Below are 26,384 nucleotides of genomic sequence, written 5' to 3' on the forward strand. Positions count from 1 at the left end.
GCAGACCCACCTTCACCTGGAACCATTCATCCTCCTCTCTTCCTATCAGCACATATGCCTTGCTATCTTCAGAAATTACTTACTGCTTCTTGTAGCTCTTCTTCCACACCATACATTCATAACACCTTCACAAATCATCTCTATGGACCCCTTCATATGCTTTCTGCAGAGCCAAAATGCTATATACAAATCTCTCTCTCTCTCTCTCTCTCTCTCTCTCTCTCTAAGTATATCTTACACACATTCCTCAGGGCCAAATCCGAATCCACATACCATCTATCATTCCTGAAGCCATATTGTTCCTCTCGTTCTACTGCTCCGTGCTTGTCGCCACCTTCTCAATCACAACCGTCCCATACTAATTATCAGGTGCACCTAAACTTTTACAACTGTCATTCCAACACTCACTTTTGCTTCCCTTGCTCTTATATAATGCCATTATACAGGCACTCCGTCAGTCCTCAAGCACCTCACCTTGAGCTATACGTACAATAAGATTCAATTTACCCAGTCTAGAGGTCTATCACCACCTTTCTTGAGAAATTCAATTGCAGTCCCATCGACTCTACTCGCTTTGTTGCACTTCATCTCACGTAAGGCTTTTACAACCTGTTCTCTTTTCATCAAACCACATACCTCCACATCCTAAACACCCTATTTCTTCCACCCTATCATCAAACACATCGAAAAATCTTTCAAAATACCCTTTCCATCTCCTCTGGATCTATCCTTTGCCTGTTACCAATTCCGCATTTCTTCCCTTCGCTGATGATCCCATCTTGTTCTCTTGTTATAACACTGTTCATCACCACCTAAAACATTACCTTATTCTTGTACATCTCTCAGTCATGCGCACTCTTTCCTTACACCTCTATTTTTTTTCTTTAACTAGAACTTTAATTTTCTTATCCCACCACTCACAACCTTTTCTCACATGCCCACATCCCACCCTCCATATGCCTCACAGCCCTCCCGTATGAGGAAATAAAGCTTCCCTAAACACGTCACATTCCTCGCCCACTCAACCTTTGCTATTCTTCACCCACACTCCACATAAAAGCCTATTTTCTAAGCTCACTCACTTTCACCACCGTCGTCCCATCTATATAATTTCCTCATCTTGTGAAGCATCTACCAACCTTCCTCCTCGCCTGTAATAAGAAGTGATCGAACTTACCGCCACCTGTTGCTCTTATGACATTTGACGTAAAAAGGTCTCTCCTTGGCACACCTATGAACTGGCACATAATCCATAATGACCGCTTATCATCAACCCCACTCATCTACGTATGCCTAAGTCCCTTTTTAGACCAGGTTTTCTCAATCATTAGTATTCATTCAGCACACAACTCCACAGACTGGTAACCGCTTTCACTCAAACTGGGCTCCATTACCCCCTCCCAAATTGCACCCTCAACCACCACATCACCCAATCTTGCATTCAAATAACCCATCTTTACTCGATCTCATGCCTGATCCAACATGACTTATGGGAAATTGCTGACGCACTCACTCAGCTCCTCCTTAAAAAAGACTTGCCTCTCTCCACTCCTCTCACCATCAGGCGCATAAACGCTAACAATCATCCATTTCACGTAATCCACCTTTATGTCTACCTGCATCGGTCGGTCGATGGCTCACTTCATTACAATCATTCAAACATTTCCACATCTACTCCAGCAGAAGTCCCAACCCTTCCTTTTCTCTCATCCTCACACTAACCCCTGTCTTTACCCCTATGACATTTCCCAAACCATTCCTCTCTCTTCCACTTGAAGCAAATTCTACTCAGAGCCAAAGTATCTTGGTTTTTCTCCCTAAACATGATATGTATCAATCCCTTTTTTCCATCCACTTACAGACATATTAGCCTGACTTTTCGAGGAGGATGAGAACCCCTTTGATGCATGAAACCTTCTTCCGTTCCAACTTTAAGAAACTGTTACAAAAGAGGGGGAGGGTTTCCAGGCTCCGCTCCGACCCCTATTAATCGCTATCTACGACATGCGGGGAATATACTAACATGAACTACCTGGCCAGAATAAAATGAATCATCTAGACAAATCAGCAGGATTCGCGTGACCAAACTCACATAATTAACTTACCAAGACTAACATGATTCACCTGGCCAGACTAACATGAAACATACCACCAAACTAATATGATTCACTTGGCCAGACTGGTACGATTTACCTGGCCGGGTTATACAACCTGGCCATAATATCACTATTCAACTGACTAGACTAACACGACTCAGCTCCACACAAACCTACCAGGTTCACAACGCCAGACATGAGTATTATAAGAAGACATCAAGATGAACTATGCGATCAGACCATAGTGGTATAGTGGCCAGAGTAACACGAGCCGTCCTCTGGCCACAAAGCCCCTAAGTCGCTTGGTCAGGGTAATTAGAAGTTACCTGGTGACATGACTATTGATCATGTGGACAATGGGATCATCCCATCAGACGAAGGCGAATCATCAAGACAGACTAACATGACTTACTTACCAAGGCAGTCACCTCGCCTATCGAGCATGAGCTATCCACTTCGCGAGAGAGAGACTCGTGTCATGTCTACTGACTGACATGAGTCCCGTCGCCAGGCAGTGGACATGGAAGGATCACCTGCATACCATTACATTGCCATGGCAAGTGATATGGTAAACTATGATGGCTTGGACGGACTGACCTGTGGCAGTGAGAGCGCTGAAAGAGACTTGGGTTGATGAGGCAAGGCAATCTGGGCGAGTTTGACCTTGGGTTCTCGCGGAGACACTTCGATGTCCTCGACGGAGACGATCCTGACGGTGAGGGTGCAGCCACGCCGCCGCACGATCACTGGAATGGCCTCCTCGTACGTCACGCTCTCCTGCCGTCGTGTCTTCTTCGGGAAGGCCATGGGCAGCGCCTCAGCACCCTTCACCTCGGCCTCGCAGCACCTCCTCTCACCAACCGGGCAAAATCCTGGAGCCTGGACGGTGCTGTCCGGCACATCGAAGAAGCTCCGAGGTAGGCCCCCCCTCAGGAGCTCGCCGACCTCGAGTGACCTGGCCCGAGAGATGTCATATTCCAGGCTGGACCCCGAGGTCGGCACGGACCGCACCTGCCGCGCCTGCCGCATGAGGGAGGGCTTGTTGCGGGTGCCGCGGCGAGGGGGGCGCACGGAAGGGCCCGGGCGTGTCGGGTCTTCCATCTGATTGAGGTTCGGCAACCCTGCAAATCTCAGGCAGGGCGGGTTTCTGGCCTTGTTTCTCTGGCACTCACCCACGGTGACACCGACCATTGGCTTGGAGTCACTGGCACTCATCTTCATATCTATTTTCTTTCCTCTCTCTCTCTCTCTCCCTCACCACTGACACAAGACACTTTCTACAACACTGGCACTGGGGGCGAAACTTACACGACGGTGACGTTCACCGTCATCCACGACCATGACATCAGCCCAGACTCTCAGAGGAATAATAGGCTCACGGGGGACACTATTCAAAAGCAACACAGCATTCAACTTGGCAACAATGAAGCTCTCAGAGATGACTAGAGGCATGATAATATTATTTTCCCCGACGGATTTTCTTTCTCTTTCTCCTCTACTTTCTATTCTTTCGTCCTTCAGCACTTTAGGATACACCTGCGATGGAAAGGAAGGAAAAGACATACGGTTAGACAATGTGGACGAGGGACGACAGGAAATCTGCGAGTCAGGAAGATAATCCAAGCTTGGTGGGTCAGCTTGAGCTGCTGTGTCGGGACGCTGTGAACGTTCGAAACACTACTGTATATATGTTGCTACACGTATAGACGATATATTGTGTGTATAGGTATAAACTTCTCTTATTCAGATAAATGCATATTTACTTCTCTATTGTATATATACATCCATTTGTGTACGTGCTTGTTTATATATATATATATATATATATATATATATATATATATATATATATATATATATATACGTGTTATTGGTCTTTCTCTGCAAGAGGTTACAACGCAAGTGAAAAGTCACCCTTGGCGAACCTGTATCACTGGGAACAGAGTCACGTCAAAGATCTTATTACTTCAAAGGAGTATACATTTCCCTGCTATTGGAAGCAGCGCAGCCTTGGTTTGCAGGAGCCTTCATATAAAGGTCCTGGGTAACACCAGGACCCTTTCGTAAAAAAACAGTCATGGGATAATGATGAATAACTATATATATATATATATATATATATATATATATATATATATATATATATATATATATATATATATATATATATATATATATTATCCCTGGGGATAGGGGATTAAGAATACTTCCCACGTATTCCCTGCGTGTCGAAGAAGGCGACTAAAAGGGGAGGGAGCGGGGGGCTGGAAATCCTCCCCTCTCGTTTTTTTTTTTTTTTCTAATTTTCCAAAAGAAGGAACAGAGGGGGCCAGGTGAGGATATTCCAAAAAAGGCCCAGTCCTCTGTTCTTAACGCTACCTTGCTAACGCGGGAAATGGCGAATAGTTTAAAAGAAAAGAAGATATATCGAGGATGTAAGGCATGTGTACGTGTAGGAAGAGAGGAAAGTGATTGGTTTTCAGTGAATGTAGGTTTGCGGCAGGGGTGTGTGATGTCTCCATGGTTGTTTAATTTGTTTATGGATGGGGTTGTTAGGGAGGTGAATGCAAGAGTTTTGGAAAGAGGGGCAAGTATGAAGTCTGTTGGGGATGAGAGAGCTTGGGAAGTGAGTCAGTTGCTGTTCGCTGATGATACAGCGCTGGTGGCTGATTCATGTGAGAAACTGCAGAAGCTGGTGACTGAGTTTGGTAAAGTGTGTGAAAGAAGAAACTTAAGAGTAAATGTGAATAAGAGCAAGGTTATTAGGTGCAGTAGGGTTGAGGGTCAAGTCAATTGGGAGGTGAGTTTGAATGGAGAAAAACTGGAGGAAGTGAAGTGTTTTAGATATCTGGGAGTGGATCTGGAAGCGGATGGAACCATGGAAGCGGAAGTGGATCATAGGGTGGGGGAGGGGGCGAAAATTCTGGGAGCCTTGAAGAATGTGTGGAAGTCGAGAACATTATCTCGGAAAGCAAAAATGGGTATCTTTGAAGGAATAGTGGTTCCAACAATGTTGTATGGTTGCGAGGCGTGGGCTATGGATAGAGTTGTGCGCAGGAGGATGGATGTGCTAGAAATGAGATGTTTGAGGACAATGTGTGGTGTGAGGTGGTTTGATCGAGTAAGTAACGAAAGGGTAAGAGAGATGTGTGGAAATAAAAAGAGCGTGGTTGAGAGAGCAGAAGAGGGTGTTTTGAAATGGTTTGGGCACATGGAGAGAATGAGTGAGGAAAGATTGACCAAGAGGATATATGTGTCGGAGGTGGAGGGAACGAGGAGAAGAGGGAGACCAAATTGGAGGTGGAAAGATGGAGTGAAAAAGATTTTGTGTGATCGGGGCCTGAACATGCAGGAGGGTGAAAGGAGGGCAAGGAATAGAGTGAATTGGAGCGATGTGGTATACCGGGGTTGACGTGCGGTCAGTGGATTGAATCAAGGCATGTGAAGCGTCTGGGGTAAACCATGGAAAGCTGTGTAGGTATGTATATTTGCGTGTGTGGACGTATGTATATACATGTGTATGGGGGTGGGTTGGGCCATTTCTTTCGTCTGTTTCCTTGCGCTACCTCGCAAACGCGGGAGACAGCGACAAAGCAAAAAAAAAAAAAAAAAAAATATATATATATATATATATATATATATATATATATATATATATATATATATATATATCCCATTATATATATATATATATATATATATATATAAATAATATATATATATATATTCGTTGATAATATGACCTTAATTAGGTCAATCAATTGCCCGTGCCGTCTCATACCAAATAAAATAACTAATAATAACATCAGTATGTCTTTGATAATCCTTCATGATAACTTTTCCTGATATCTTAAAAGACTGTATCAGTATGCAAAATATTCTATAACTAAGAGGCATACAAGACCACAAGACGCATCTCTTGTCTCTGAGACCTCAACTTCACCACAGACTCTAACTGAATAACTACAGGACACTACTGTTGGGTAAAGGTTCGCTTCTGGAGACTGCAAAGACATCTTTTGACACGCGACACATGCACTGATCTAAGCCATGCAAGAGAAGAACTTCTGACGTACAGAACTTCGCTAGGGACACAGGTACAAGAGATCGACAAAGGAAGTGTATGGTTTCACAGCGGTGCTTAGGAGGCGGTTTTTGTTCCCTGGACCAGATCTCTGCCTTGAGGCCCAAGAGAACTGTCCTCATTTGACGCTCAGATGACCAGAGCCCCCAGGCCAGTGATGCCGTGGGTATGAACATCCTCGAGACATAAAAAGGAGTCGAAAAATCTACTCTGGACGAGACTGCTTCAGTTATTGGAGGGCAGCTGAGGTTCGTCTGAGCCACTCAACCATCATGACCCCGTCCTCCACGTCGCTCTTCAGTCATTCAGCCACGTATTCTTTTCTGAAGCGAAATGACTACAACTTTTACGAGCAATTATTGGTTCACAGATGTGTAGCAGGAAGGCAATGTGTGTTGTGGTAAGGCGCGATGTGTCGCGGCAGAGCGCGATGTGTTGCTGTCTGGCCTGACGGGATGCAGTACAGCGAGATGCGTTGCGGCGTGGCGCTATGTGCTGTCGTAAGGCGCGATGTGTTGCTGTATGGCGCGATGTGTTGCGGTATGGTGCGATGTGTTACGGTATGGCGCGATGTATTGCAGCATGGCACGATGTGTTGCGGTATGGCGCGATGTGTTGCGGTATGGCGCGATGTATTGCGGTATGGCGCGATGTGCTGCTGTATGGCGTGATGTATTGCGGTATGGTGCGATGTGTTGCGGTATGGCGCGAGGTGTTGTCGTACGGCGCGATGTATTGCAGCATGGGACGATGTGCTGCGGTACTGCACGATGTGTTGCGGTATGGCGCGATGTGTTGTCGTATGGCGCGATGTGTTGCGGTATGGCGCAATGTGTTGTGGTATACAGCAATGTGTTGCAGAATGGCTTCATATGTACCGTAACGCTTCATGAATGTTATAGCATGGAGTGACACATGCCATGATATGGTAAGTACTGACACCTTATATCAGAATCCAGCCATTCTAAAAAAAATCATAATGATTTTAGAACAATTGCACACATTTCTCTAGCTGGCTAACATTTCCCCAGCCGTAAACATTTCCCTAGCCGGTCAACATTTCTCTAACTGGCCAACATTTCCCTAGCCGGTCAACATTTCCCTAGCTGGTCAACATTTCCCTAGCCGGTCAATATTTCCCCAACCGGTCAACATTTCTCTAAATGGCCAACATTTCCTCAGCTGGCCATAGTATATCCCTGTAATCTGTTAGCCAGGGAGAGGCAGAGGACGTGAATGTGGTCACCTCAGACTCATGACGGGAAATTCGCTTTGGGCTACGGTCATCTTTCGTAATAAACACTTTTACTGGACATCAAACACTGTCCAACGAGGAGGAAAGAGAGTTATGAAAAAAAAACTTTCCTCCAATGACCCCTAGCCTCAAAATACTCCAAAACCTACTAACAAAAAAGAAATGAAATAAAATCTCTTTTAAACCAGTTCCGGAATCACACTATTTTGCTGCGTGTTTTATATGATTTAAAGGACCACTTGCAATTTCCACGAACATTTTATAATACCACAAGATCAAATACCATGCCCGGCCCGGCGGGTTAAGTATAATAACGCATTCATCCTAAATCAACGATGGTACGGTCTTCGTGGCTGCGATGAAGAGTTCTGGCAGAGCGACGTCCATCGCTCCTCAGCTGGCTGGGAAGGCCCTCGCCCCAGCAGCTGCGTACCGTCTCCGTGGCACCGTCCTGTTCTCTTCGCATTGTCCAAGACTCTCGTAAGATGGGTGGCACACTTCCTTTGAGGAGGGGGGGGGGAAAGGTCACCCTTCTATTCACATGACACGCTTTTCCCAGACAGCCACCTTTCTCATCAGCTAAAGATGTCGGTACGTTGTATGATTACAGAGATTAGACGCGGCTTGAGGTGAGAGCAACCCTCGAACACAGGGTTGACGCCCCATGTGACACCGTCGGCTTGGTAGCCCCAGTGAGGCACGGGTCACTCTGGTGGCTCTTTGATTATCCTGGTGACCGTGGTCGTCTATGCGAGAGACGTCGTTCATCCGTGGGTTGTAGAGGGCTCGATGTCACGAGATTAATTCTCATCTCTTCTCAAGTTTTTTTGCGTCGAAGCGTCGAAAAGAACTAGCCTCGGTGATGGGGTGCCGGGCGAAACAACATGTGTCATGATCGAGAACTTCCTGATGTTGTAAACACTGAGGTGGACGCACATCCAAGATGGCTTCTTAGAGTTCTTGTCCTTCCTCAGGTCTTACTGTTAACCAGGACCAACGTGACCAAGGGCTGAGTAGAAAGCACTCTTCCCATGGATGTTATGGTTAATACCCTTGCAGTTGAGGTGCTGGAGTCACCACAGGCACTGGACTGGTGATGCCAGGTACTGGAGTCACCACAGGTACCGGACTGGTGATGCCAGGTACTGGAGTCACCACAGGTATTGGACTGGCAAGGCCACTTATGCTGGAATGACCACAGGTACTGGACTGGCAAGGAGTTTCAAGAAACCGCAGATGCAGTCACATATGCATCTTTCTCAACATATTTCATCCCACACCATAATAAATGAATGTATTGATGTTTTCCACCATCTTGATTTGTTTGTGTATTTCTTATAACGGTGATCCATCAGGGTAGCATCATGTCTGTAAGGAGAGTGAGTGTCTCTACACTTGGCTGCACCATGGGGTAGAACCATTAGGTTCCCAGTTCGCCAGTCTCACTCCTACAAATGATGCAAGAGACTATACATTTCATCCCCCGTAGTGGAAACTGGAACAGATTTAGTAACAATAGACAGACAGATGTCTTTGATAATGTGAGTGTTTGTTCGTGTTTCATGCTAAGTATTGCTCCTCAATTAGTATCAACTACCATCAAAATGACACTGATATAATACCATAGATTTTCTAATAATTCATTGAAGACTGATTTTCACTGGCGATGATCGATAACCACCACGTTAGTATCATTGTATGAGGGACGTCTCAGCCTGTCTCAGACCACGAAGAGATATAATCCAACTCCGCCGCCTTATTTCTCCGTTGCTGTGAGTGATCCTCAGAATCTCTCTCATCGAGTCTACTGGAAAACCGTGGATCTGTCACGGTCACAGTCAAGCTTTCATTCCTCTAATGACCTTCAAGTTCCTCAGTTGTTTTCATACTACATCACAAGAGGGATCGATGGGAAGGAGAGGCTGTTATGATGTAATAGTTTAAGTGGCAAACGAACTTAAGGAAAAAGATGGAGAGTGTTCATCCAGTCTCCAAGTTGTGGAGGGAGGGGAGGCCGGCTGGCTCCCTGACAAGCCGTGTGACTTCACTGGTGCCGGAGATGGCCTTTGGAAAGGCAACTGTTGAAGGAGTGTGTCAGGGGCTGACTGAGAGAGTCGAGATATGTAGACCGGCATGATCAAGGAGGGTCTGGAAATATGAGACATAACAGGGAATATTCGAACATGAAATAGCCTAAATCTTTGTAAGATCTGATGAATTCAAGATGGGTCTGGGAAGATCAAGGAAGATCCGGACACACGGACGGCAAACGCCATCTCCATGGAAACGGAAAACGAGGATGAATTTCAGGTTAGGAAATAAGCGAGGGACAGTGTCAGTCCTGGAGAACTTGGGCTTCAGTAAGGGACGAGACACGCCGTCACCTCGTCTGCAGGAGGAAATGAAGATGATCAACCAGGGTCTTTATGGCTGGGTTGTGACAGGGAAACACTGGAAAATGTCATGACGCATTTTGTGTACATTCTCGTGCCCCCGGATTTGGTGGCTTAGGATCATACAAGTTCCGTTAGCCTTGCATCCAACAGGACCACGGTTTTTTGGAAGGCTAAAGACGTGTAATGGCTTACCCCAGCAATGTGTCTGACTGGGTCTGAGGAGGATGGCTCACAGCCTCTTTAAAGCAAAAGATACACAGAAGGTACAAACTAGCCATCCTGGAGAACCTCGACAAGACGGACAACACAACGCCTAAATACACAACTCAGAAGCTGATGGCTACGGTCCCGGACGCTATCGTCAATATCAAGAGCACCAGAGACAACAGTAGCGAGGAAATACTGGGAGTCTGTGGAAACTGTGACCCATAATGGGAACCAAAGAGACCAGGTGGAGAGCCGAGGGAAAGAATAAAACAAATGAGAACTTCCCTGTAGCATACAGAAAAAGGCCAACAGGGTGATACTACCCGAGCAATGGCCATTCTTGCTCCTCATGAGGACGGTAGGAAAACACCGGGTGCGTGACGATGGTAAATGACAGACCAACTACACTTTAGAGATGTGAGAAAGAACGTGGAATACCTTGCAAGTTTATGTGTACCCTCAGGCAGAAAACCCAAGGAAAAAGAAAAAAAAAAAAGATTGAATTTCGTATCTCTTAAAGAAACAATAGATTCATCACCTGTTGACAGGGACGTAGTCATAAAGGGGGACTTAAAAGGATGTGTGGGACAAGACGAATGGGGGAGGAAAGAACATTTAGTGCGCATTGAGGATGGATCACCGAAATGAGGAAGAAATGTTCTTGGAATTCTATGCCAGAAACCCAAGCGTAATGAAAAAAAAAAAATATCTGGGCCACAGATAAAGCCCACTGGTACAAATTTGGAATCCTTGGTGCAGTCAGTTATGAGCTGATATAGTCAGATGTTTCATATTGATTTTACACAGAGCAGGTGAAAGTCTTTTATGAGGGACGGAAGCACCGTTCAGTTCAGACCACAAATTAGTCAAAGCAAAGGCCTTAATCCCCTCACTTTACAAGCAGAAATACCTTGTACGAGGAATACCTCGGGATTGAATTGGGATATGTGTACCAGGATATACCAGCAACGGTGGCTGAGACCCGTGAAGAGGAGGAGGAGGAGGAGGAGGAGGAGGAGGAGGAGGAGGAGGAGGAGGAGGAGGAGGAAGAAGAAGAAGAAGAAGAAGAAGAAGAAGAAGAAGAAGAAGAAGAAGAGGAGAAGGATGAGGAGGAGGAGGAGGAGGAGGAGGAGGAGGAGGAAGAGGAGGAGGAACAAGCATGTGAGAGCTGGAGGAGGCAGTCAATGTGATGAGACCTGATCATGTGAAAGTGACTTGAAGCTGTGGTCTGAAGAGGTAAACGAAGTGACCGTAAAACACGTGTAAACTCTTTGACAGAGGAGAGATAAGGACAGAACAGGAGACACAAAGAAATGAAGTCACTTGAGAACAAAGGCAGCACAAGGAAGATGTGTGGGGGGTAAATGGCTCGCAGTCTTGTGAAAAACAGATTTCAGTGGTGGCAGAAAGTTGATGCATAGTATGGCCTTAAGTTATATGAGTGTGGCAAGAAGCAGACCAGCGTCTGTCATGGATAACGGCGGGAACATTTCTACAGAAAAATACCAAATGCATAGAAGATGGGATCAACATCTTCGGGGCTACTTAAAAGCCAACGATCAACAAAGAAACCAATGAGGATAACACTACGTGCGATGACAAGTGTGACGCATGGATGAAAATGCCAGAGGAAGGAGTGAGAGGAGTTTAGAAATCCACCAAAGAAATAACAAAGACTTTATCCCAGTGAACGATTAAAAGGAACTGGTGAGTCTGTGATGGAGTGGCTAACGAGACCTTTGTACTCTGCCTTGACTGACGGCAGAGCAAGTACTTAAAGGAAGGAGGAAGTCACTGAGATTTATCCAATCAATAACAAATAACAAGGGATCAAACACAGTGCCAAAATCAGAGAGGCTATTCCTTGATCATCCACTGAGGAAAGCTGTTTGTGAGACAGTGTCTCAGAAACGTCAGAGAGCCAGTGCGGATTTCGTGCTGGGAGAGGTTACGAAACATGAACCATCAGTACTGAGTGAGAAGAATATGACTGAGAGCAACATCCATGTTCCCTGTATCTTATAAAGGCAGTCGACTATACGCCCAGGGAAAGAATGTGGGATGTACCTGGAGAACCAGAATGTCAGAATAATTAGCAAAAAAAATGTCAACAAGACGAGAGGACTTAACAAGGTGCTTGAGACACAGGTTTCAGACAAGGCAATGGACTCCTACCATTCCTTTTCATTTCGGAGCTGAATAAGCTTCTAGAAATGATACGAAGTCCTACAGGCAGAATTTGACGTCTGCTATGAGGTGATGGTGTTGTACAGACAGCAGACGCCAACGAAGGAATACAACAACTTATGCAATAACAGGATGAGCTTTTGAAAAGGAATGGTATGATACTGAGCGTTTTCGAGAATGAAATGTAAGGGAACGAGGAAGGAATGGGAACAGAGGCACATGCCAATCAACTGCGATCAGAAAAACATTATCTTCTTTTCAACCTTGAGGACCATCTTCACAGCGAAGTCGACCATCATACCCCATTACTGTGGAATGTAAAAATTCCCCAGTAGGTTCCGAGGACCAGGCATGCAACTAATGTGAAACCAGTGGGACGTGGTCAGTGACCAGAAAAAGGTGCACGCATCAGCCGATATGTTAGCGGTCGATCTGATGCCTTGGGCAAAGACAAAATAACAGAGAACAGGAAGAAGCACCGTTAGGAGAGAAGACGGATCGTAAAAGTAATCTCTTGAGAATGTCGACTCCAGTGGCGTGGTCATCCAGGGGAACAAAAAAATGCCAGATTATACGAGATACTCAATGATATTTGACCGATCACTTAAATAGAGGAAGAACAACTGAATGATCGAATATGACGGGAGACGAGGTAGAGATGAATGGACTCCGTACGGAGGAGCAAGCACAAAAACTGTGTAGCGACCGTGAAAAGATGTTAGGAAGTTTGTCCAGGGAACGCTGGACACACAGACCTCAGAACCCACCTGGCGGAGGGCGAGAGAAGGTAAGAAAAGTGAGAGATTCGTCTCCTCCAGCATGAACACTGGCCTGGATCCATCTGACTCAACCCTTATGTTACGTCGATAAAGAAAAATATAACTTTGACGGACAAGACAAAACCATAGAACTACAATCAGATAACAATCGTCCTGACCAATCATGAATATATTTGTGATTTACAAACGACTTGTTCCGTCCGGATAAACAAAGAATGATTTTTTCAAAGGTGCAACCTCGATCTTCCTTCATGATGGGGAAGTGTTGACAAGTGGTTCACCCGAGGTGAAGTGGACGTCTGACCCGACCAATCTTCAGGCTAACCCAGCCAGCAGCCATCAGGCTAGGCTCAGGCTCCACCTGCGGGAGTTATGCACACCCAAAACACACCTCCCACACGTAGCATGATGAGGTAGCGAGTAACGCCTTTGTGTTGTGGGGTTGTATGTCACGCTGACTTTTACTTTAAAGAGGATGAAGGAGCTTTTGCCAACTCTCCTCGCGTGAGTGATAGGGGATAAATAAGAGAGGAGGACGCACTCCTTTTACAAACTTTGGTTCTGTAAGTTGGAGGACGAAGACAACTTTTGCCTACGTTGCTTGGGTTGATAAGGAAGGATGGAGACTAAAACTTTGGCTACCTTCGTTCAAGAAAGGAAATGACATAATATAAGAGAAAAAATCTACAGACTGTGTCCCTGGAAGAGAAGAAACAAACTTTTATGGACTGGAGAGAAGATAACCTTCACTGGAGAGGAACAGAGACAACTTTAGCAAAGAGACAAAGAACCTCTGTGGTGTAGCGGTTAGCGTTCCTGACCGTGAGGCATTTACGGGCCGACCAGGGTCGAGCGTATAGGCTCGAATCCAGGTTGGCGGTTGGCCCACAGTCAACCCAGCTGTTCATCCACCCCTGAGCGTTCGTCGATAAAATGGTATTTGACTCAAGCTAGGATATATATATATATATATATATATATATATATATATATATATATATATATATATATATATATATATATATATATATTTTTTTTTTTTTTTTTTTTTTTTTTGCTTTGTCGCTGTCTCCCGCGTTTGCGAGGTAGCGCAAGGAAACAGACGAAAGAAATGGCCCAACTCACCCCCATACACATGTATATACATACGTCCACACACGCAAATATACATACCTACACAGCTTTCCATGGTTTACCCCAGACGCTTCACATGCCTTGATTCAATCCACTGACAGCACGTCAACCCCGGTATACCACATCGCTCCAATTCACTCTATTCCTTGCCCTCCTTTCACCCTCCTGCACGTTCAGGCCCCGATCACACAAAATCTTTTTCACTCCATCTTTCCACCTCCAATTTGGTCTCCCTCTTCTCCTCGTTCCCTCCACCTCCGACACATATATCCTCTTGGTCAATCTTTCCTCACTCATTCTCTCCATGTGACCAAACCATTTCAAAACACCCTCTTCTGCTCTCTCAACCACGCTCTTTTTATTTCCACACATCTCTCTTACCCTTACGTTACTTACTCGATCAAACCACCTCACACCACACATTGTCCTCAAACATCTCATTTCCAGCACATCCATCCTCCTGCGCACAACTCTATCCATAGCCCACGCCTCGCAACCATACAACATTGTTGGAACCACTATTCCTTCAAACATACCCATTTTTGCTTTCCGAGATAATGTTCTCGACTTCCACACATTCTTCAAGGCTCCCAGAATTTTCGCCCCCTCCCCCACCCTATGATCCACTTCCGCTTCCATGTTTCCATCCGCTGCCAGATCCACTCCCAGATATCTAAAACACTTCACTTCCTCCAGTTTTTCTCCATTCAAACTCACCTCCCAATTGACTTGACCCTCAACCCTACTGTACCTAATAACCTTGCTCTTATTCACATTTACTCTTAACTTTCTTCTTTCACACACTTTACCAAACTCAGTCACCAGCTTCTGCAGTTTCTCACATGAATCAGCCACCAGCGCTGTATCATCAGCGAACAACAACTGACTCACTTCCCAAGCTCTCTCATCCCCAACAGACTTCATCCTTGCCCCTCTTTCCAAAACTCTTGCATTCACCTCCCTAACAACCCCATCCATAAACAAATTAAACAACCATGGAGACATCACACACCCCTGCCGCAAACCTACATTCACTGAGAACCAATCACTTTCCTCTCTTCCTACACGTACACATGCCTTACATCCTCGATAAAAACTTTTCACTGCTTCTAACAACTTGCCTCCCACACCATATATTCTTAATACCTTCCACAGAGCATCTCTATCAACTCTATCATATGCCTTCTCCAGATCCATAAATGCTACATACAAATCCATTTGCTTTTCTAAGTATTTCTCACATACATTCTTCAAAGCAAACACCTGATCCACACATCCTCTACCACTTCTGAAACCACACTGCTCTTCCCCAATCTGATGCTCTGTACATGCCTTCACCCTCTCAATCAATACCCTCCCATACAATTTGCCAGGAATACTCAACAAACTTATACCTCTGTAATTTGAGCACTCACTATATATATATATATATATATATATATATATATATATATATATATATATATATATATATATATATATATATATATATATTGTTACGAACACGTGTGTGTGCCCACATGTTGTTGTTGCTATTTCTTATCAGGGCGAGGAGTGATGCCTGAGAATGACTCGGAGCTTCTGTTCACACCAAGCATTAAGCTTAATAATTTAATTTTGGAAACCAGATGGTCATTTGCCCTTGAGCACTCCGACCCTTCTCCGAGGCGGGGGGATTAAGTTGTCAATCAGCTGAGGAATATTTCACCACCGTACTGGACATGTCATCGCTGTAGGCTTAAACAAGAGGGAGGGTGATCTACGCAGTTGGTGCTACAAATCCTCCAACCAATCAGAATTGCTCTTAGTCCCATAGCCAATCAAGGGTAGCGTTATAGCTAGCAGGGCGAACGCTTGTCTTTACTGTAATATATACCCATGACACCCGCTGAGTTTCCTCTCTCTCTCTCTAGCCCAGCGAGGTAAATGGTCCACCCCTGCCATAAGCCTCTAAGCCCTGCTGTGCTGTAAGCCTGTAAGTCCGTTACCCGAGTACTGTGCTATAAGCCGTTACTGTGTTATAAGCCCGTTACCCGAGTGCTGTGCTATAAGCCTGTAAGCCCGTTATAATCATCAGTGTAATGTTATCGAAGAACTGCCATAAAGGAAAGAGATCTCCTGGCTCGAAATCTTATCTGGAATGTTAACTCATGTACAAATGTTAACTCATGTTCAATGTTAACTCATGTTCAATGTTAACTCATGTTTAATGTTGACTCATGTTTAGTATTAAAGTAAATGATTGATGCTCGATTTATGTGCCTATCTTTGTACACTTGAATTCTTTCATTATAAGTAGATTTAATGTAATGCTGGTCTTTAATTCAATCATATAACTTTATCATTGTGTTATCCTGAGTTGTGCAACTTGACAAATCTAACGTCCTTGCAAGACAAAGATCAGCAGTATTTGTAACACGTATGTTACTGGAGACCTTGCCCGAATAAGTATTGGTAAGGTTATTTAATGTATGTATGACTCATGGTGAGGTGCCTGAGGATTGGCGGAATGCGTGCATAGTGCCATTGTACAAAGGCAAAGGGGATAAGAGTGAGTGCTCAAATTACAGAGGTATAAGTTTGTTGAGTATTCCTGGTAAATTATATGGGAGGGTACTGATTGAGAGGGTTAAGGCATGTACAGAGCATCAGATTGGGGAAGAGCAGTGTGGTTTCAGAAGTGGTAGAGGATGTGTGGATCAGGTGTTTGCTTTGAAGAATGTATGTGAGAAATACTTAGAAAAGCAAATGGATTTGTATGTAGCATTTATGGATCTGGAGAAGGCATATGATAGAGTTGATAGAGATGCTCTGTGGAAGGTATTAAGAATATATGGTGTGGGAGGCAAGTTGTTAGAAGCAGTGAAAAGTTTTTATCGAGGATGTAAGGCATGTGTACGTGTAGGAAGAGAGGAAAGTGATTGGTTCTCAGTGAATGTAGGTTTGCGGCAGGGGTGCGTGATGTCTCCATGGTTGTTTAATTTGTTTATGGATGGGGTTGTTAGGGAGGTAAATGCAAGAGTTTTGGAAAGAGGGGCAAGTATGAAGTCTGTTGGGGATGAGAGAGCTTGGGAAGTGAGTCAGTTGTTGTTCGCTGATGATACAGCGCTGGTGGCGGATTCATGTGAGAAACTGCAGAAGCTGGTGACGGAGTTTGGTAAAGTGTGTGGAAGAAGAAAGTTAAGAGTAAATGTGAATAAGAGCAAGGTTATTAGGTACAGTAGGGTTGAGGGTCAAGTCAATTGGGAGGTGAGTTTGAATGGAGAAAAACTGGAGGAAGTGAAGTGTTTTAGATATCTGGGAGTGGATCTGGCAGCGGATGGAACCATGGAAGCGGAAGTGGATCATAGGGTGGGGGAGGGGGCGAAAATTCTGGGAGCCTTGAAGAATGTGTGGAAGTCGAGAACATTATCCCGGAAAGCAAAAATGGGTATGTTTGAAGGAATAGTGGTTCCAACAATGTTGTATGGTTGCGAGGCGTGGGCTATGGATAGAGTTGTGCGCAGGAGGATGGATGTGCTGGAAATGAGATGTTTGAGGACAATGTGTGGTGTGAGGTGGTTTGATCGAGTAAGTAACGTAAGGGTAAGAGAGATGTGTGGAAATAAAAAGAGCGTGGTTGAGAGAGCAGAAGAGGGTGTTTTGAAATGGTTTGGGCACATGGAGAGAATGAGTGAGGAAAGATTGACCAAGAGGATATATGTGTCGGAGGTGGAGGGAACGAGGAGAAGAGGGAGACCAAATTGGAGGTGGAAAGATGGAGTGAAAAGGATTTTGTGTGATCGGGGCCTGAACATGCAGGAGGGTGAAAGGAGGGCAAGAAATAGAGCGAATTGGAGTGATGTGGTATACAGGGGTTGACGTGCTGTCAGTGGATTGAATCAAGGCATGTGAAGCGTCCGGGGTAAACCATGGAAAGCTGTGTAGGTATGTATATTTGCGTGTGTGGACGTGTGTATGTACATGTGTATGGGGGGGGGGGGTTGGGCCATTTCTTTCGTCTGTTTCCTTGCGCTACCTCGCAAACGCGGGAGACAGCGACAAAGTATAAAAAAAAAAAAAAAAAAAAAAAAAAAAAAAAAAAAATATATATATATATATATATATATATATATATATCATGTTTACCAAATGGCGTCCTAGCTTCGTCTCTTCGATGTATATCAACTGACTTATATTTCTCTCTTGTGTCTCCCCTGATGATATGATTATTACACGAAAATGCACTTGGGAACTTATCGTGTTTCATTTTCCCCGTGGACTCATAGGAATATCTTGATCACGCGCAAAACTGTGATCCTTTCCAAAATATATATATATATATATATACATATATATATATATATATATATATATATATATATATATATATATATATATATATATACATATATACATATATATATATATATATATATATACATATAAAGATGCTTGTGTCATGAGAAGAGTGGGAGGTGGGTTGATTAGAAAGGGTAGTGAGTGGTGGGATGAAGAAGTTAGATTATCAGTGAAAGAGAAGAGAGAGGCATTTCAACGATTTTTGCAGGGAAAAAATGCAATTGAGTGGGAGATGTATAAAAGAAAGAGACAGGAGGTCAAGAGAAAGGTGCAAGAGGTGAAAGAGAGGGCAAATGAGAGTTGGGGTGAGAGAGTATCATTAAATTTTAGGGAGAATAAAAAGATGTTCTGGAAGGAGGTAAATAAAGTGCGTAAGACAAGGGAGCAAATGGGAACTTCAGTGAAGGGCGCAAATGGGGAGGTGATAACAAGTAGTGGTGATGTGAGAAAGAGATGGAGTGAGTATTTTGAAGGTTTGTTGAATGTGTTTGATGATAGAGTGGCAGATATAGGATGTTTTGGTCGAGGTGGTGTGCAAAGTGAGAGGGTTAGGGAAAATGATTTGGTAAACAGAGAAGAGGTAGTAAAAGCTTTGCGGAAGATGAAAGCCGGCAAGGCAGCAGGTATGGATGGTATTGCAGTGGAATTTATTAAAAAAGGGGGTGACTGTATTACTGACTGGTTGGTAAGGTTATTTAATGTATGTATGACTCATGGTGAGGTGCCTGAGGATTGGCGGAATGCGTGCATAGTGCCATTGTACAAAGGGAAAGGGGATAAGAGTGAGTGCTCAAATTTCAGAGGTATAAGTTTGTTGAGTATTCCTGGTAAATTATATGGGAGGGTATTGATTGAGAGGGTGAAGGCATGTACAGAGCATCAGACTGGGGAAGAGCAGTGTGGCTTCAGAAGTGGTAGAGGATGTGTGGATCAGGTGTTTGCTTTGAAGAATGTAGGTGAGAAATACTTAGAAAAGCAAATGGATTTGTATGTAGCATTTATGGATCTCGAAAAGGCATATGATAGAGTTGATAGAGATGCTCTGTGGAAGGTATTAAGAATATATGGTGTGGGAGGAAAGTTGTTAGAAGCAGTGAAAAGTTTTTATCGAGAATGTAAGGCATGTGTACGTGTAGGAAGAGAGGAAAGTGATTGGTTCTCAGTGAATGTAGGGTTGCGGCAGGGGTGTGTGATGTCTCCATGGTTGTTTAATTGGTTTATGGATGGGGTTGTTAGGGAGGTGAATGTAAGAGTTTTGGAAAGAGGGGCAAGTATGAAGTCTCTTGTGGATGAGAGAGCTTGGGAAGTGAGTCAGTTGTTGTTCGCTGGTGATACAGCGCTGGTGGCTGATTCCTGTGAGAAACTGCAGAAGCTGGTGACTGAGTTTGGTAAAGTGTGTGAAAGAAGAAAGTTAAGAGTAAATGTGAATAAGGGCAAGGTTATTAGGTACAGTAGGGTTGAGGGTCAAGTCAATTGGGAGGTAAGTTTGAATGGAGAAAAACTGGAGGAAGTAAAGTGTTTTAGATATCTGGGAGTGGATCTGGCAGCGGATGGAACCATGGAAGCGGAAGTGGATCATAGGGTGGGGGAGGGGGCGAAAATCCTGGGAGCCTTGAAGAATGTGTGGAAGTCGAGAAAATTATCTCGGAAAGCAAAAATGGGTATGTTTGAAGGAATAGTGGTTCCAACAATGTTGTATGGTTGCGAGGCGTGGGCTATGGATAGAGTTGTGCGCAGGAGGGTGGATGTGCTGGAAATGAGATGTTTGAGGACAATGTGTGGTGTGAAATGGTTTGATCGAGTAAGTAACGTAAGGGTAAGAGAGATGTGTGGAAATAAAAAGAGCGTGGTTGAGAGAGCAGAAGAGGGTGTTTTGAAATGGTTTGGGCACATGGAGAGAATGAGTGAGGAGAGATTGACCAGGAGGATATATGTGTCGGAGGTGGAGGGAACGAGGAGAAGTGGGAGACCAAATTGGAGGTGGAAAGATGGAGTGAAAAAGATTTTGTGTGATCGGGGCCTGAACATGCAGGAGGGTGAAAGGAGGGCAAGGAATAGAGTGAATTGGATCGATGTGGTATACCGGGGTTGACGTGCTGTCAGTGGATTGAATCAGGGCATGTGAAGCGTCTGGGGTAAACCATGGAAAGCTGTGTAGGTATGTATATTTGCGTGTGTGGACGTGTATGTATATACATTTGTTTGGGGATGGGTTGGGCCATTTCTTTCGTCTGTTTCCTTGCGCTACCTCGCAAACGCGGGAGACAGCGACAAAGCAAAAAAAAAAAAAAAAAAAAAAATTATATATATATATATATATATATATATATATATATATATATATATATATATATATATATATATTCATTTGCTTTGTCGCTGTCTCCCGCGTTAGCGAGGTAGCGCAAGGAAATAGACGAAAGAAATGGCCCAACCCACCCACATACACATGTATATACATACACGTCCACACACGCAAATATACATACCTATACATCTCAACGTATACATATATATATCTATACACACACAGACATTTACATATATACACATATACATAATTCATACTGTCTGCCTTTATTCATTCCCATCGCCACCCCGCCACACATGAAATAACAACCCCCTTCACCTTCATGTGCGCGAGGTAGCGCTGGGAAAAGACAACACAGGCCCTATTCGTTCACACTCAGTCTCCAGCTGTAATGTAATAATGCACCGAAACCACATCCCTTTCCACATCCAGGCCCCACACAACTTTCCATGGTTTACCCCAGACGCTTCACATGCCCTGGTTCAATCCATTGACAGCACGTCGACCCCGGTATACCACATCGTTCCAATTCACTCTATTCCTTGCACGCCTTTTACCCTCCTGCATGTTCAGGCCCCGATCACTCAAAATCTTTTTCACTCCATCTTTCCATCTCCAATTTGGTCTCCCACTTCTCCTCGTTCCCTCCACTTCTGACACATATATCCTCCTGGTCAATCTCTCCTCACTCATTCTCTCCATGTGACCAAACCATTTCAAAACACCATCTTCTGCTCTCTCAACCACACTCTTTTTATTACCACACTCTTACCCTATTATTACTTACTCGATCAAACCATCTCACACCACATATTGTCCTCAAACATTTCATTTCCATCACATCCACCCTCCTCCGCACAACTCTATCCATAGCCCACGCCTCGCAACCATATAACATTGTTGGAACCACTATTCCTTCAAACATACCCATTTTTGCTTTCCGAGATAATGTTCTCGACTTCCACACATTCTTTAACGCTCCCAGAACTTTCTCCCCCTCCCCCACCCTATGGTTAACTTCCGCTTCCATGGTTCCATCCGATGCCAAATCCACTCCCAGATATCTAAAACACTTCACTTCCTCCAGTTTTTCTCCATTCAAATTTACCTCCCAATTGACTTGTCACTCAACCCTACTGTACCTAATAACCTTGCTCTTATTCACATTTACTCTCAGCTTTCTTCTTTCACACACTTTACCAAACTCAGTCACCAGCTTCTGCAGTTTCTCACATGAATCAGCCACCAGCGCTGTATCACCAGCGAACAACAACTGACTCACTTCCCAAGCTCTCTCATCCACAACAGACTTCATACTTGCCCCTCTTTCCAAAACTCTTACATTCACCTCCCTAACAACCCCATCCATAAACAAATTAAACAACCATGGAGACATCACACACCCCTCCCTTAAACTTACATTCATTGAGAACCAATCACTTTCCTCTCTTCCTACACGTACACATGCCCTACATCCTCGATAAAAACTTTTCACTGCTACTAGCAACTTGCCTCCCACACCATATATTCTTAATACCTTCCACAGAGCATCGCTATCAACTCTATCATATGCCTTCTCCAGATCCATAAATGCTACATACAAATCCATTTGCTTTTCTAAGTATTTCTCACATACATTCTTCAAAGCAAACACCTGATCCACACATCCTCTACCACTTCTGAAACCACACTGCTCTTCCCAAATCTGATGCTATGTACATGCCTTCACCCTCTCAATCAATACCCTCCCATATACTTTCCCAGGAATACTCAAAGCACTTATACCTCTGTAATTTGAGCACTCACTTTTACCCCCTTTGCCTTTGTACAATGGCACTATACAAGCATTCCGCCAATCCTCAGGCACCTCACCATGAGACATACATATATTAAATAACCTTACCAACTAGTCAACAATACAGTCACCCCTTTTTTAATAAATTCTACTGCAATACCATCTAAACCCGCTGCCTTGCCGGCTTTCATCTTCAGCAAAGCTTTTGCTACCTCTTCTCTGTTTACCAAATCATTTTCCCTAACCCTCTCACTTTGCACACCACCTCGACCAAAACACCCTATATCTGCCACTCTAACATCAAACACATTAAACAGACCTTCAAAATACTCACTCCATCTCCTTCTCACGTCACCACTACTTGTTATCATCTCCCCATTAGCCCCCTTCACTGAAGTTCTCATTTGTTCCCTTGTCTTACGCACTTTATTTACCTCCTTTCAAAAAACCTTTGTATTCTCCCTAAAATTTAATGATACTCTCTCACCCCAACTCTCATATATATATATATATATATATATATATATATATATATATATATATATATATGTATATGTATATATATATATATATATATATATATATATATATATATATATATATATATATATATATATATGAGAGTTGGGGTGAGAGAGTATCATTAAATTTTAGGGAGGATAAAAAGGTTTTTTTTATTTTTGTGATTGTCCAAAACATATGTTTTGGACAATCACATGTTTACCAAATGGCGTCCTCGCTTCGTCTCTTCGATGTATATCAACTGATTGTTATATTTCTCTCTTGTGTCTCCCCTGATGATGTGATTATTACACGAAAGTGCACTTGGGAACTTTTCGTGTTTCATTTTCACCGTGGACTCATAGGAATATATATATATATATATATATATATATATATATATATATATATATATATATATATATATATGCCTTCTCAGTTACATAAAAATGGTTCCAGTATAAGAAAGGAAACAATTGGTACAAGCTGTCATCGAGATGGTTAATAACACGATCAATTAGCGTGTCTTTCATGATGGTGGCGGTGATGGTGATGATTAACGATGGTAATTTACCTCAGGAGTCATTAAGTTGCCAGGGGTCATTAATGATCTCCACTCGAGCAGCCGAACCTCAAAAAAAAAAAAAGGCAAGATCTCTCTCTCTCTCTGACGAGGAAAATACTGAAAATCATCTTGATTTTCAAGTCCCTCACTTTCGAGGCAAATGATTATGGCCATCACTCACCACCACTTTGACAACTACGTCATACCAATTACAAAAAAAAAAAAAATAACGAATAAATGAGGAATAAATAGGGAAGTGAGAATGATCTAACCCATCTTCAGCCAAGGACGAAGCAGATGCATCGCAAGGTGATTATTCGCCAGTTATGCCCAAGTCGGTAACCATGCTGTGCGGTCTGGTATTGTCCACGCCGGGTAAGGCGAAGTGAAGTGAACTCAAGTGAATCCAGGGTTAATGAACACGACGCTTCATAGAACACTCCCGTGCGCTGCCAGGCCCCAAGCATCTGACCCTCTGTGGCGTCCTACGTCTCACAGACAAACGACCACTTTCTTCATGTCCCTCGAGGTTCCTCAAAACTTAAGGGTAAGATCAAAACCCAGGCTAGCATACCCAAAGGTCGTACAGTCGTGCTCAAGAGCCATACCGTCGTGCTGCAAGGCTGCACCGTCGTGCTCAATTGCTGTACCGCCGCGCTGCAAGGGTGCACCGTCGTGCTCAAGGGCCATATAGTCGTGCTGCAAGGCTGCACCGTCGTGCTCAAGGGCTGCACCGTCGTGTTCAAGGGCTGCACCATCGTGTTCAAGGGCTGCACCATCGTGTTCAAGGGCCATACCGTCGTGTTGCAAGGCTGCACCGTCGTGCTAAAGGGCCATAATGTCGTGCTGCAAGGCTGCACCGACGTGCTCAAGGGCCATATCGTCGTGTTGCAAGGCTCCACCGTCGTGCTAAAGGGCCACACCGTCGTGCTGCAAGGCTGCACCGTCGTGTTCAAGGGCCATACCGTCGTGCTGCAAGGCTGCACCGTCGTGTTCAAGGGCCATACCTTCGTGCTCAAGAGGCTGTTAACCATGTCTCTTTAACTGAAGCAACACTATCGTCTCCTCATTTACTGTGCTGTACAGTAATATGACGAAGGATCGATGCACGTCAGCCCCATGATGGATTCTCTTCTTCAAGCTACGAAAGGCTACGGTGAAAGTAACCAAAGAGAAGAACAGATCATTACATCTTTTAACTATTCTTTAATCCTACGTTCAGATGTAAGTGCTTAAGGAGTATCATTATTACCCAAGCAGTAACACTGCTGGAGTCTAATAGATTTGCAATAGTATCTATTCATGTCCCATTGGTGACGCAAATGAGCTTCGAAAAAAAAAATAAAGAAGATGAAAATAATGGCGCATCTTCTGCTCTGTGAGAAGTGTCAAATACCACATATATATATATATATATATATATATATATATATATATATATATATATATATATATATATATATATGCTTCTGTGTAGATCACGTACTGTCCAGATAACATGGCCTAAGACTGTGTTCAACTGGAAGACTTTAACCTTGAAGCAAATCTTCGATTCTTATGGAAATCTAAAATACATATATAAACAAAGATGGACATGAGTAATTGGAATGTGTGGTGCCATTATCATTCTTGTTAAAAGTATTCTGTGAAGATAAGAAACGATAAGCGACTTGCTTCTGGGTAAATACTGGAGTTAGAAAAAAAAAGAAAAAAGGATTTGGCGGTTTGGCCAAACTGGAGATGTTAACCTTGTGAATTGTGAAGTTTGTGGTCAAAGATTTGGACACAAACTAGAACACTATGTTTTAGAACGAGAAAAAATTAGTCTTTTAGTGATAGATCTAAACAAAACCCTGCAAGAAATGTCACAACACCTTATTGTTAATAACAAGATATCTGAAATTTTAAGTTTGTATCCACTTTTTTGCATCTAGTCGGTAAAACTTACCATATGAAACTATGTAATGTATGTCCTGACATACGAATTGTAACATTCTATGCAATATCAACCCACTGGGGTCTGAGTAAGCATATGACACTATGTAATGTATGTAATGACATACGAATTGTAACATTTTATGTAATATCAACCCACTGGGGTCTGAGTAAGACCCTTTATGACCACTGTCATCCTTTTGCACTACCATTGCTCTCACAGGATGAGCATCGGGTGCACAATAAACTTGCCGGGGTTACCAGCACAAATCAATTAATGATGTGGAGGTCGACTCAGTAACTGGCATGGCCAGGCTGGGCAGCGCGACGCCCAGGTGGACAAGTACCGTCCGCTTGATGGCAGAGCCTATCTATTTTTTTTTTTCTCTCTCTTTTTGTCAGGATGGAGAGACTGGTCGTGCTCAAGGGGGCGCGGGAAGCGACACAAAAGTGCCCGGCAGAGAGAGAGAGAGAGAGAGAGAGAGAGAGAGAGAGAGAGAGAGAGAGAGAGAGAGAGAGAGAGAGAGAGAATGAGAGAGAGACTGGGTGTTTGGTCTGTGAAGAGAAAATAGAAAATGGAGCCAAATGCAGGACCCTTCCATACAGGACCTTTGCCACCACGCCCGACCAACCCACCACACATTCCTTCCCTTCATTTCTTTCTTCCGTTCGTCAGGAAAAGTGAATCCTAAGCGCCTATGATTAACTCAACTCACCTCCTTTTCTATCCACACTGAAAATGCCATCAAGATATGAATTCTAACCACCGTGAACCTCGCCCTGGACCACAATTTCCAG

At 43.8% G+C, this 26,384-nt stretch overlaps 1 protein-coding gene across 1 annotated transcript in view; it reads right to left on the minus strand.

Moving 5' to 3' along the window:
- Positions 1-2,482: 2,482 nt before the first annotated feature.
- The window catches only part of LOC139756485 (uncharacterized), a 132,835-nt gene continuing 108,933 nt past the window's right edge, over positions 2,483-26,384 (minus strand). Inside the window, exon 2 of the mRNA XM_071675932.1 lies at positions 2,483-3,632. Within this exon, the coding sequence (XP_071532033.1) occupies positions 2,670-3,317 (648 nt within the window). The 5' untranslated portion in view covers positions 3,318-3,632 and the 3' untranslated portion in view covers positions 2,483-2,669. The remainder of the gene's footprint in view (positions 3,633-26,384) is intronic.

The sequence above is a fragment of the Panulirus ornatus genome, chromosome 22 (assembly GCF_036320965.1).
Source record: "Panulirus ornatus isolate Po-2019 chromosome 22, ASM3632096v1, whole genome shotgun sequence".
NCBI classification, from domain to species: Eukaryota; Metazoa; Arthropoda; class Malacostraca; order Decapoda; family Palinuridae; genus Panulirus; species Panulirus ornatus.